A 14588-nucleotide genomic window follows, 5' to 3' on the forward strand; every position below is an offset into this window, starting at 1 on the left:
TCTAATTTCTAATATTTATATAACACCAATATTATTATTACCTATTGGGTAATCTTCTAATTCTCTGAAATAAGTATGGTTTTACATGGCAAATTAGTATGTTATTTATAAAATTAATATTGTTATTAAAGTTTTGTTCCACATTATACTTTTTATAAATAACAGCTTATTTAAAATGGTAATCAATTAAACACTGTAAACCACGCAACAGCTATGAAGGACCCTCACGTTTTAGTATTTCACAGTTTAACACCGGTGCCATGGAAAACAGCTATTTTACTATTTCACCTATAAACTAGTCTCTCTATCGGATTATTATATAAATATTATGATAATATTCGATCCTCGTTAGCGGACGGAGGAATCCAATATCTTATAATATGATACTGTGACACATAATATATATTATTATGACATAACCGTACCTACGTATTATCAATAATTACATTGACGCCGAGCTTAATACTTGAACATGAAATAATATTTCCGATTTCTGTGACCTAAATTTTTTCATTTAATGTCGACCGTTCACGTGCACCAATACACCTCATCCGTACATATCATATTTTTTGACCGAAAATCTAGAAAGTGAAATACCCCAAGTGCGTATCCATGCAAGTCGATACAGGTACCTACGGTATTTCCATAAGACATCGAAATCCGCTGAGCGGCGTATAGAGCCGGTGCAGCAGCTATCGCGGGGTGTGCCGGTGTCAGCTCGAGTTACATAATTACCACGGTAACCGACTACGGCTGGCAATAATGAACATTGTACTCTGCACGTTTATTTTATTATTGTTATTATTATTTTCTTTTTTTTGAAACACCCACGGACGTGTATCGAAACACAATTATCGGAACATACACGTAATCCACAGCACAAATCTATATAATATAATATATATGTATTATAGGTAGGTATCTCATATACACCTTTTAATTGAACGAATTCTCATGAGCCTTTGACTTACGTAAAAAAAAAAAAAATCGTATTAATGCCATAACACGCACAATAACATATAATATAATACGTATATTATAGCTGATATGTTGTAGGTATATACAAAACAGTATACATGCGCGCCAGTGTAAAATACGTATATAGCGTTATATTGCATGTGTGCGCCGTAACTATCCGTACACGAATGACACGTGAATTTCGGTTGCGCAACACAATCATGATAAAAAACGACATTATATCTATACAATTTTGTGCTGTGTTCGATTGGTTTTCGCGGGCGTCCGAAAACACGACGTTCTACGAGTATTAGTTATTTTGTTCCCAGACACCGGGCAAAACGCATAGGTATTGCATAAATCAAATTAGATTTAAGACAATATGCGCAAGAATATATAGTAATATGCGTTTGATAATCAACGGAATTCGGTAATTTCATTTTCTTTCTTTCTTTGACGCAATATATATGTATGAGCGAGCTGTCACTATTCTATTCGTACCTACGTAGGTATATACGTATATATTATATTATATGTAGACAGGTACACTCGCAGAATCCTGTAATTGCGCGCAACATAATATTATACACGAAAAGTATATATTAACTACAACAAACGATAACAATAATAGCGAGCATATTATTTATGTGTATTTCGGTCCGGACATTTCCATGTATTTCATTTTATTGATACGAATCTAGGGCGTAATATTATATATATTGTACACGTGAACTATTAAACGCAATAGGTTGAAACCTACACACGTATCGATTTAACAATAAAAAGTTAAGACTTTATAAAATGAATTGTTAGGAATAATATTATTGTACATAGAAATCGGCGACGATGCAGTCCTATAGGGCCAGCGAGTTTTTCTCGTTGTGACCAATAGCTCATTTACTCGTTATAATATAGGTACAATATATATACGGTTAAATCGAACACATTTGTTGTTGCAACGAATGCCCATTGTAAACGGCAAACTGAGAAAATACTATAACAAAACAGACGGTTTTACTTTAGTTATTGTCGAGTTTTATTGAAACGTCTCATCAGATAATTATTACACGTTAAATTAAAAATACAACATATTAAATCTGTGGAATATTTTAATTTCTTAAAAAAAAAAAGCCAAGATCGAATTTTTTGTCAATTGTGGGTTATGATAAAATAAACGTTTTTCTTTTAGTATCTGCGTCGTTTTTTGTACAATGAAATTTTTCAAGAGTCCTCGTTGCAGTACGAGCTTCGGATATCATACTATATAATATAATGGTACAGTTCCAAAATCATAATCTGACTGCACTCGATAACTTTTTTTTTTCAAGATTTAACTAATACAATTTCATCTCAGCACACTTTATCGTCTCTGTTACCTATTCCGGATGGCCAAACGTCATCATGAATCTTAGAACACATTGCTGTCGACTCACCTGACATCTGGCCAAAACCAACGTTGTACCGTTGCCGGAAACGCAGAATCCAAGATGCAGAGCACTTGAAATTCTCTATCTTTAGTTTTTCAGCCACTAGTTCAGTTTTTGCTTTCAACATAGAATCACGTATAGGTTCTTTCGAGAATCGTTGTCGATCGAACCACTCGAGTAGCTCTTCTTCGAGGTCTCTATGCTGTGCCGTACACCACCGTCCTTTTTTTGGCTTGGTTTCACACATCGTTTTCAGCGGATTCCGTCTGCTTCGTACGTTCGAAATCGTTGACTCCAAGGTGCTAAGTTCTTTCGCGATCGCTGTTAACCGATTGTGTTCCAGTGGTATGGTATAAAGTTTTCTGCTTTGTCCGTCGTTTTTTGGCCGATCGATTGTATGGATTTTTTCGTCTAACGTAAATTGACAACGAGACATGATTGGAAGTTTTCACACTACTGACGTTATTCGTTACCATTGCAAAACTCGAAAACACCAAAACTCGTAGAAACGTTTTTATATATATACAAATTCATATCTACATTATAAAAAGATAATGATTTGTTCGTAATAACTGATAGCGGCTTGGTGTGTTTTTCTCGTTGTAGCCGATATCTTGTTCTAACCATTTTCCATGTAAACGTATATTATATTTCGATTTATGCAAATAATATATCTTGACTCGTGTCAATAGGTATAACTATAGCGTTTTACTTGTTCTAACGGAAACTCGTTGCAGTGATTTCTACAGTACAAACAACGTTAAAGTGTAATAATACAAAGTTTTACTAACTATATCTATACATACAGTACTACTATCGGGCATGAAATGTATAAAAATATATATATAATGTTACCATTAGACGTCAAAACAACATTCTTTAATAGTTTTAATTAAAAAAAAAAAAAAAAAAATGACTTATTAGCTATAGAATGAACAAAATATGAAACTTTAAATATTATACCTAATATACCTTTAATCTAGTTACTTACATAATGTATCTTATTATTTAGGTACCTATTATAAATATTTATAAATATTGTATTAAACTATGAGTCTCTTTATATTAACTAATATTGCCTACATTGCATAATTTACTTAGTTTCATCATAAAAGTCTAAAATTAAAAAAAAAAATAAAATGTAAATTATATAAACATGAATTTATGTACTGAGTTTAATGTTATAAGTTGTGAACTCATGGGCCCCACAAGAACTTGTTCAGTGTGGCCTATTATCTTTTTGAAAAAATAAACAACAACAATAATAATAATAGTAATAATATTAATAATAGTATACTATTTAATAATACAAGGTGATTCATCAATCATATGTCACTCCATTATTTTCCTTAAATAATTTATATTATAAACTTAGATTTTTCGGATTTTCAAGTATATCTGCGTAAGGACAATATTTCAAATTATTAGGAATTTTATACCACTTTTGAAATATCATGAGGTGAGGTGAATTGTTGAACTTTCAAACAAGAATTGATTTTTTTATCCTGCGAATTGTTAATCAAACAACTTCTTCGAAAATGTCATAAACTATAATTAATACTAGATCAAACACGAGTATTTTACATTAATTGCTATATATTTTCGTAAAACAATAGTACCTATCCTTAGTAAGTGTATACAATATGTATTATATTTTAATAACTCAACAACCACTCGTTAGAATTTTGATTTAGTGTCGAATAATCGAAAACAATATACCTAAACTTGGAATTTCAAAAAAAAAAAAAAAAAACACCATTAGCGAATAATAAAGGTGAACACTCTTGGTGAAACACTCCGTATTTGGAGGGTACATAGGTCGTATAACAATTTAGTTAATCCTACGTGTAGTATATAATTTTATTTCCTATATATGCTTTACATATGTATGTTACGTACAGTATATATATCATATAGTATAGAATTGAAAATGAATAAATAATACCTATCGCTATGACATTTTCCGAGATTTAAAACATTCAACAAAACACATTGTAATTTTATAGCCATATAGGTGTGATAAAAAAAACCTGTCCACTCTACATGTTTAATGTTTTATACACAGGCGCAAAACCGCCCGAGCACTTTTTCGCTCGTATAATATTATGTACAATTTACAATTATTTATTTATTTTTTTTTGTTTGTTTTAGTATAATTTTGTACCTATTGAAAGGTTTATTGCACAGTGCTGTCGTTAGTACACAATAATTCTATATTAGTACATTAAAACCATTACGGTCATACGAAACAATACAATATACTACATGGGTGTTATTACATTTTGCATAAAACAGACACGCGATACGTATAATAGTAGCTCATCATCCTAGTCCAGTCCGATTTTAATACGATATTAGAAATAAGGTTGATGTCAAGCAAACTTTTTCGTTCGTCGTAAATAAATCATGTCGTGTCCGGGTTACTTAATATTATTATTAGCGAGTACCCGTGTTATTATGACACGGTGGCGTCGGCGTTTTCATGATTATTGTACAAGTTTTGGCGTGGCAAATATGGTAATACGTCAAATAACCGATAAATTAACTCGACGCAATAATTCACACCTTTCTATTAATGAACAAATGCGTACATATTGTTATTTAAATTGCTTTTGCTGTTTGTACGCTAACTACAGATAGTTTTGAATCTTAAATTTAGCACGTAATCGATTTGTGTTGTGATGCACTGTACTAATAAATTAATATCACGTCTCTATAGAACTAAATACGAAAAAATATCAGCAGCCAGGCTGCTTACCAACTACGAAACCGAGGGCTTATCTATTATAACTGAAATTCTAAATACAATATCGCACTATTTGCACTCAACATGATTATTTTTTTACTTAGGTATATTGACGTATTGTTGTTATTGAGTACAGTAAAAAGGGTTCTATAAGTTTAAGCATTTGAACACCTATATTAAAATAATTGAAACTACATAAAATCTCTGTAGAACAAATTACCAGAAACGAGAATATAAGTACTAGCCACAACTCAAAATGTACCAACGTTGAGTTAAATATAATATCGTATACTTACTACACTTTAATATTTAATTTTTTTTTTTTGTTTAGTCGAAAATATGATAATAATTCAATTCTTAGATATTTTTTAAGTAATAAATGGATATGATTTTCCTGAGATAATTTACAATATAGTTTAAATTACCCACAATCGAACTACAATGGGAAAAATTAGAATATTCAATACCTACACTTATTAATATCATTTCAACAATAAATTCTATGATTATCAAACAAATTGTCAAGTTATGAATTTACAAGAATTTCACAATTTGTACCGTTGACACATTTTTAATATTCCAAATACTTATTCAAAGAAACTTGAATAGTGTGGTTATATCATTTTATTCAGCATAATGCTATTTATATTATTAGCTAGGAATTTTATTATTTTCTTACAAGTAATGTATATAATAATAATAAATTTATAATTTATTTTTATTTGAATTGACAATACGTGCGCTGTCTATTATCATAATAGTAGCAATATCTCATTGTTATTATTTTCATGATATTCTTTGAAGAAAACACCTTTAAAACTAAATATATTTTTGATTTTTAAAGAAATTTTAATGCACACTAAGATAACTTTATCAATAATAATATATATATTACATATCCTTAATAAATAGCGAACGAGTTTAAATAATAAATTATTGCTATAGCCTATAATATTGTTAATTGACTTTGTGTTTTATATAATTTTAATACATAGTATAACAGGTATTTATGTTGGATATTCGGGACGTCCAGGTACCAGCGTAAAAAAAAGAATGTTAACAATTAAATTTATATCATATAAAAATGTTCGTGTAATGATCACCTTTAATTTTACATAATATCATTCGTAGAAAATGGTTTAATTTAAAATAATAATTTATTCGTAATATCACCGCTATATCGTCAAATGTATAATAAATCCACGTCTTAGAAATTATTTATTAGGCCTACCTACGTATTTACATTATTATTATAATTATTTGAAGGAGAAAATTTGTTGAGTTATTTATTTCTAGTTTACTTCATACATAAATATTCATTATATAATATATACATACCTATATATATTTCGATTACGAACATCAATTTTATTCAAGAGTAAATATTTCTTGAATCTTTAATATTTATCGTTTTGGCTGATGATTGGGTACGTTGCGAATGATTTAATACGATTCAACTATTTAAATTTCAAGTTCAGGTTTACCAGAGTTTGGTGACACTGTGTCGTGTCTTTTTCTATCTCATCACTTTCTAATTTCTATTGTTTGTATTATAATTTTTACAAATCATCAAATGTATATAATGCAAAACATGTATAATGTGTATAGATCATAACTATAATTTATTAAAATGATATCCGAAAATTTAAAATATGTGAACTTAAAATCTTAATAGATTCATCATAGCTACGTTTATAATTGATTATAAGTATAACTATTATAACTAAGTCTTACCATGAACACTTATTACAATATTGAACAAAGAATCATATCGTCTATAGCGATGGTATTGTTTACTTTGTTTCATTAATAACGTCATCAAATACATTTCTTAATGTCATTAATTGAATTCCACGAACTTGAATCTTTCTTCTGTGAGGACTTTCACTTTTTCCATTCAGTCGTCCAATTTCTCTTCTTGCTATTTAAAATCAAAAACACACATGATACTAAAAATAATAGTATTTTTTACTGAATTTTACATTATTTCAATGTAGCTCATATAGATAATAATATGAATGATTTGAGCTTAACGATTGAAACGAAATGAATACTGCGAATAGAATTTATATTTTTCTTTTCATAACTATTTTCTTTTATTTTTTTTACAACATTAAATAAGTTGTATTACTTCACTACAATTTGGATGTATTTTATTAATTTAATAAACATAACTTTGTACTTAAAATATAATGGATAAGTATATTATTGCATCTTTATTCTTTATAAGTACGCATTATTTCTGCAATAACACGATGAAGAACATTTCTTTAAATATTTTTTTTTATTTAAGATTCATGATAATTATGATCATGTGCTTGGATATAAAATAATTAGTTATAAAAAACGATAATATAAATTTGCAATAGTTTTAGATTTTAATTACAGATAAATATGAAATTTTAAATTCTCTATTTCTCTGTTAATTATCTATAAATTTTTACCATGGAACATGACGTCTTTGAAATGCCCTCTTGTCAAAATCTTCACGTTCCAAAAATGTTTGACCTCGTATTCATACCTACAACAGTACAACGATTAAAGATTGTCATGATTTTCTACGTGTTTATTTCAAGAAAATTAACAACTTGTTAAAGACAAGATTTTAATTACAAACTTGTTACTTGTTTGGTTTTTTTTTATGTTAATTTGGTGTAAGGAATCAAAATCTTGTTTCACGCACAACGGTAATGTACTAATGTCTGCATAATATAGGTACAACTATGACAACTTAATAGATAGCTATTATTTATAAACTATAAAAGTTCTTTTTTTCACATTATTTTCGGAAGGTTAAATTTAGCTTATTCTGAACTGCAAAACCATAACATAATCTCAATATTTAATTATTTTATTTTATTTTATCTTATCAAACACAATTACTTTTATTTTCATATCAGTATTATTTTTTTCTGCTAGATATAAACTATTATTCAATTGCAGTTTAGGAATATTTTAAAGAATCATTCTCAAATCAATAATAATCTGTAATGCAAATGTGTTGTAATATACACTTAAAAAGTATTAACAGTTTATTTTAAATATTTGATGTCTAATATTTTAACCTTTTATGAATGATTTCGATATTTATTGAATGGGCAATAGTGTTTGATTTTATAAATTAAATATTTAAAATAATCAATTTAATTATTAAGAGAATAAGAGAATAATTTCTAGAGAAACAATTGTAACTTTAAATAATGCATTATTTATCGCTTACAAAGTAAATATAGATAGTATGTATATTGTATATACAAGTAGTTGATATTTTTTATTTGATTTTGGCATATTATATAATATGTATATTGTGTACCCGTAACGCTTTTTAATAATGCATGGTTATCACTAATCAGTTATTATTACGAATTGTTAATATTTATTTGTGTAGCACAATATGTCTTAATAATATTAAAATAATCAACTCAATTTATGATGTTTATTTAAGATCATTTTATTTAGAGCTGATTCGTAGTGATTAATATTAAAACACTAAACCAACAAATTAATAATAAAAAAAAAAACGTTTAAATAATTAAAACTCCCGATTTTAATATAATATAATATCTAAGGTATATTTATTCAGGTTTTATTGTTTTTTTTTATTAAATATTATATTTTATTTAATCAAAATAATTTCTTGTCTGCTTAAAATCTATAATTATTATATCTACATCAATAACTTCTGAAGGAATAACTGCCGAATAAGTATTTACTTTTATAACATTTTAAATACAGTTAAATTGATCGGCGCTGTAGTGAAAAATATGTTGAATAAACCGATTATATTGTAGGTCAGAACAATATAATGGGTGTCACCGATATTTTAAAAGTTACAGCATTGGATTTTTATGATTTTTTTTTTTTTTTTATAAATCGACCACACACGCGTCCTACGTCATATTCTAAACACTTTAAGCTATCTGGACAATCTTAAATTATCGGACAAAATACTTATACGATCAACTAAATAAACTTTTCAGTATATAATATATGTATACATAAATTGCCCACACATTCATCGATTTTAAAAGGCGTTATCGACAGTTACGTATTAATTTACCCGGAAATTGATGAATGTTTTCATTTAGTAGATTAAAACTCGTCACTCTGATTTACCTGTCCCGGATACACCACACAATAGGTAAGTGGTAAGTCTCTACTTAATATAACGTTTTATGATTATTATTTATGCATTAAAATGTGATGCGTTGTAAATAATCCAAACATTTCCTGAAATACACGACAAATACAAGCAAGTTTAGGATGTATTATATTGTTCGATTTGACAGAAAAATATCGCTATATTTACACTGCGATTTGATAGCGGTTCAGATTTTTCCTCTACACTGTTTATACTTTATTTAGAATGCAGTCAAGCGCGTTTGTAAACGGTTTCATGGATATGACGTTCGATATACCTATGTACACATGCATATATCGTATGTATATAAAAAAAAAAAAACATAACTTGTGAATGGATGTACTCGTGAATACACGTGTAGGTACTCGATATTATAATATATAGTTCATTCTCGTATTTATATCCCATAATAATAAAATTAATTGGTACGCGTTTCGAGAATGTTAACCACCGATGTGAACCATAATAATATTGCATATTATAATATATTCGGTTTGTCGGCCGGCATACGTCATATACTCATATACGTAGTGGCTTAGATTTTTTTAATTAAAATTTGGTTCTCGTCGAACTGTGTCTATAACATCAATATGACCGATGATGAACACAAGTAGTAACTACTTGCTCGTTGAAACGTATTGATATTGGATAACAATTTGGAATTGTTCATTATTAATTCGACCGCAAATAAATTATGGTGTTATATAATATTATAGAAACAATTTTTAAATCTTGTTTAACAGTCAATCATATAGGTTGAACGAAAACATAATATTAATGCGGGGAACAGTGCTGGGCTTAAAATACAGCACAAAGTATTAAAATAAAATATGGTCGAATAGCCGCGTTGTATGTTTAGGAGGTACCTAACTATATATTATTTGCAGTTGTCGTCGAATTCGAAGATTTTCCATCTGCACGTTTCCGAACACGCGGCAAAAGTACTTAATTAAAATCAAGAATAACGTAAAAATAATCTAGATCGGATCTTATATTATATTAGCACTTACTTATTATACTTATATTTATGTGCCTCCGTTACGTAGCCGAAACATGTAACTTTCTAAGCGTTCTGAGCAGAATAATACGGTTACGACGTAAATACCGAACGGCGTAGGTCGAACTGAAATAATGGGTTCGTTTTTATTTTTATCTTGATGTTTTTTCGTTCACATACTGCAGACATCGCTATAAAAAAGAAGTTAGTACTACCGTTTTAATAATAATCATAATAATAAATGAAGGAAATTATATAACATTATACATATATGTGACATCAATGATGTAAAGCGTTTTTTTTTATATATAGCTTTATACACAGAGGTATCTTTAAAACGGTGTGCATATAATATATATACCTATAGAGTATAGGCATACATCATAATGCAGTGTGTTGTATACAATGTTTATGTAAATTAAAACATAAGTACCCATAATTAATTATATTGATTTAAAAAACATATTATGTGAATTTCAAAGCTTGTGTAGTATTATTATGACTTATGAGTGATATTATATAGGTAGGTACAATGCGGTTTCCAGTCTTGTATGTCATTATTATTATTATTATTATTATCATTATTATTGTGTCGCATCTCATTAATGTAATATTTTATTAATAATGATGTTATGCAATTCACAACAAACATAACACTGCTGCTGTAGTGCACTTAGCCCTCTCATACCTCCTACACCACAACACTCGTGAAAGTTTAAAGTTGGATATAAATTGTACTACAATATACAATACATGCACATTTTACACACGTTATGTATCACAATTTATTAAGTGTTCCACCGAAAGCTCAAGGTTTTTCGGGTATAAAAAAAAATACTTATCGAACGAAATTAGAAAACCTATTGCAATAGCCATTGAAATTTTTAATTATAATATCTGTAGACAACTCGATAAAAGAAGAATCCTCAAAATGTATACTTCATACGCGTTTACGATTAGCGAAATCGATCGAACGCTTTCACGATCTATTCCTAGTAAACTGGATTTGCGAAAAAAAAATAAGACAGACTACTATTATAACGATACTATACGTAAACGCCACAACTTGTCGTAAAATAGTATAAGTGTAAAGAGAGAAGGAAATAACGCGTTTCCTATTAAAAAAAAAATTATTATGCCGAAACATATTATAATAATAATATATACCCTGAAGTGTTAAAATAAAATTTATAGTACCCTATGCGTTAGTATAATACACAATTATACGCATATATAGCGATAGGTATGTATATCGAATGATCTATGCGTTGGAATGAGTTTCTTTTTTTTTTAATTTTACTAACCTAACTAATAATAATAGGCGATTTCTTAATGTTCATCAATTTATAATATATATGTATCAATATAATAATTTATTATATTGTATAAGTACCGATATAATATTGACTTTTGATTTAAAAAAATATATTATCCTTTGTGTCTCCTCAATAATAACTCTACGTAAGTATCTACGTATAAAGCACTTATATAGTTAGAGGAAACACAAAGGGTAACATATTTTTCACAACTTTACAAGTACTACACACATACTACACATAGCTACCTACGCGCAATTATTATTGTTGTATAATACCTATACAATTTTATAAAAAAGTGAACCTAAGAATGTCAATAAGATCTTGTTAGCGATAATAATTTCAAGCTAATCAATATATTAATTAACCACATTTTCCAGGACTAAATTTTAGCAATAAACATCAAATATGGGAGATTACAAGACATAACTCATAAATGAACATGATATCAAAATTAATTTTATGTATTAATATATAATTATATACTTCAGAAAAAATAATCTAGGTCATTTCTGAATATATTATATCCAATTTAAAAGGCAAGAATCTATAGAAATGTTTTTACAAAAATAAATCAACTTTTAGATTAGTTTAATTTAATTAATGTTAAAAAATAAATAGAAAATTCACATAGTATACATACAACATTATTTATCTGATAATTACTCAACAAATATATGAAAAAAACCATGTAATTAATATACTTTCATTAGAATTTTAATACATTTAAATATTAATAGAAAAGTTTGTATAATACTTGTATAGACTAACTTTCTAATTAAAAAAAAAAATGCACCTTAATATCATTAAATGTAATTTATTTTTTATAAAATCTATTTGTATAATAAATCTTTTCCATAATTAACTTTGAATTACATAGCATATAAGAATTATAAATGCTTGTAAAAATTTGAAATTCAAAAATATTATCTATTGTTTATGTAAACAAAATGTATGGATAAATTATTATTCACAGTACTTTTAAAATAAAATCGTTTTCTATAGAGTGTTTGTTAATCTTTTAAAAATACAAATCACATTAAAATTAACTTGGTGGGCAGAATATTAACCACAATTATTCAACTTGTGCAATACGTTTATTTTTCGATGTGGTTAAAGAGGTTAATAACGATTACATTTGTTGCAAAACTTTAGCTTAATAATACACAGATTGACATTAGCGTGTGGTATGATTGGGTTAATGAGTCATTGCTGGTGAAATATAAGTAGGTACAATGTGCATGCATTTAAATTTATATAAAAAAATAGTATTTTTAAGTATTATTCACTCAATTATATATACGTTATATTTATTTAGGTGAAAATAGTTTAGTTTAGTTTTAACATGTTTATTTCCTTTTATATGGTATAACGTATACATATTATATTTATAACAGTTGCACAGTTTTAAATTCTTTGCAGCTATAATAATATATTTATAATGACGTAAAAATATATCAAACTTTTAATAACAAAATATTATATTATATTGAAACGTTTTAAAACAAATTCTCTTAAAAAAAATTCTTTATTTAGTGATAAATTCCGAATTCCAAATCGTATTATGGTAGTGCTTGTTTTATTTTGCAATCACTTTTTGTGCTCCAACTCTATAAATAATTAATTTAAAATTCAATGTAATTGATGATTTATTTTCCAGAACGTAACTAAGTATATAATCGTAGAATTCGTTTAAAATCTATTGCCCGAGTAAGCACCTATTTGGCTACTTATATTCACTAATATTTTGGTGCAATAACCTCATGATAGTATTGATGAGAATCTTATATTTTTTCATTGCCGTTAAAATGTAACTATACAGCATATTATTATAATATAATAATTGCATCAGTAGAACGGTTTTTATTTTTAATCGACTCTACACAGAAGCCGGTTAAAACTCAAACGATAGTTACACACAATATTAATAATTCACCCGATCTCGGGAAGTATTGACAATTTAATATATTTTTTTTTCTTTCAATGCAGTACTCGTTTTATAATAGTACTACAACTGAGTTGCGGTTTTCTGCGAGATTCTATGTAAGGTGCTTATAATAATATGTTATAATGTGGCAACGGTGACGACTATATGGTATTTCGCAAACACATTTGCGCTAATGACGTGAGTTGCCGAAACACACACACACACACATACATAACATACACACACAAATATTTGTATATGCATATTATTATTATTTGATTGCCACGACCAAAGACCGTAAAAACATTATGACAAGGTGTATTATCTATGGCCCTGTATAATAATAATAGTAATAATAATATTAATATAATATACGACGAGCGACGACGACCTGCCAAGCCAACGGCGACCGACTCTCGTCGTACTTTACGTATACGCATATAATAATATTATCATGTTTTGGTCATACATAAACTACCGCGAATCGGCCCGTCGAGTCACTGAGCTGCAGCTGTGCGGTCGGCAAACGCACTCAAAAAATCTTAATTCGATTTAAAAAACCGAAACCGATTCGTCCTTCGGCCGTCGCATTGTTTTTCGATTAATCGCGTTTATCGAACGAAACGCGATTAAACGTAACAATTAATATTACGATGATGTTTGGGTGCAAGTCCACCCACTTACGCACACGCGTGCCTAAAAGTGTTCGATATTATCGAAGTGCTGCGTGTCTTAGTTCACGTATATCCGTGAAAAAAACGAAATAAAACGATTGGTAAACTTTCTCTGTACACATATTACCGAAGCGTCCAATTAAATTAATAAAAGACTTTGATTCGCATTGCTTATACAGCGGATATATAGGATATAGTATTATCTATTATCTGCATAACATATATACACATTTTATCCACTACGCTTTCCCCACGACTTCTGCTCGAACACACGACACATTTTTCGATTTTTTTTTTTTTTTTTATTCTTTTCGGACTCATTCGTCAATATTATTATGACGTTCATATCATATTATTATTATGTTTATACGAACATACTGACATCAAACGAGTGATATTATGT

General features: G+C 28.1%; 1 protein-coding gene and 1 long non-coding RNA gene across 2 annotated transcripts; both read right to left on the reverse strand.

Moving 5' to 3' along the window:
- Nucleotides 1–1616: 1616 nt before the first annotated feature.
- On the reverse strand, nt 1617–2890 carry LOC114125455 (tigger transposable element-derived protein 4-like). Its single transcript, XM_027989109.2, has one exon. The coding sequence runs from the start codon at nt 2818–2820 to the stop codon at nt 2308–2310; it is 513 nt and encodes a 170-aa protein (XP_027844910.2). The 5' UTR covers nt 2821–2890; the 3' UTR covers nt 1617–2307.
- Nucleotides 2891–6773: 3883 nt separating this feature from the next.
- Nucleotides 6774–10449, reverse strand: LOC126550335 (uncharacterized). Its single transcript, XR_007604400.1, has 3 exons — nt 10282–10449; nt 7575–7651; nt 6774–7051 (listed from the first exon to the last, which is right to left on the reverse strand). It is a non-coding gene; the product is annotated as an uncharacterized LOC126550335 (long non-coding RNA).
- Between the last annotated feature and the right edge of the window lie 4139 nt (nt 10450–14588).

This window comes from Aphis gossypii, chromosome 2 (assembly GCF_020184175.1).
Source record: "Aphis gossypii isolate Hap1 chromosome 2, ASM2018417v2, whole genome shotgun sequence".
NCBI lineage: Eukaryota > Metazoa > Arthropoda > Insecta > Hemiptera > Aphididae > Aphis > Aphis gossypii.

What these genes read in the sequence shown, in the direction of transcription:
- LOC114125455 (XM_027989109.2), bottom strand. Translation starts at nt 2,820, where the DNA reads ATGTCTCGTTGTCAATTTACGTTAGACGAAAAAATCCATACAATCGAT.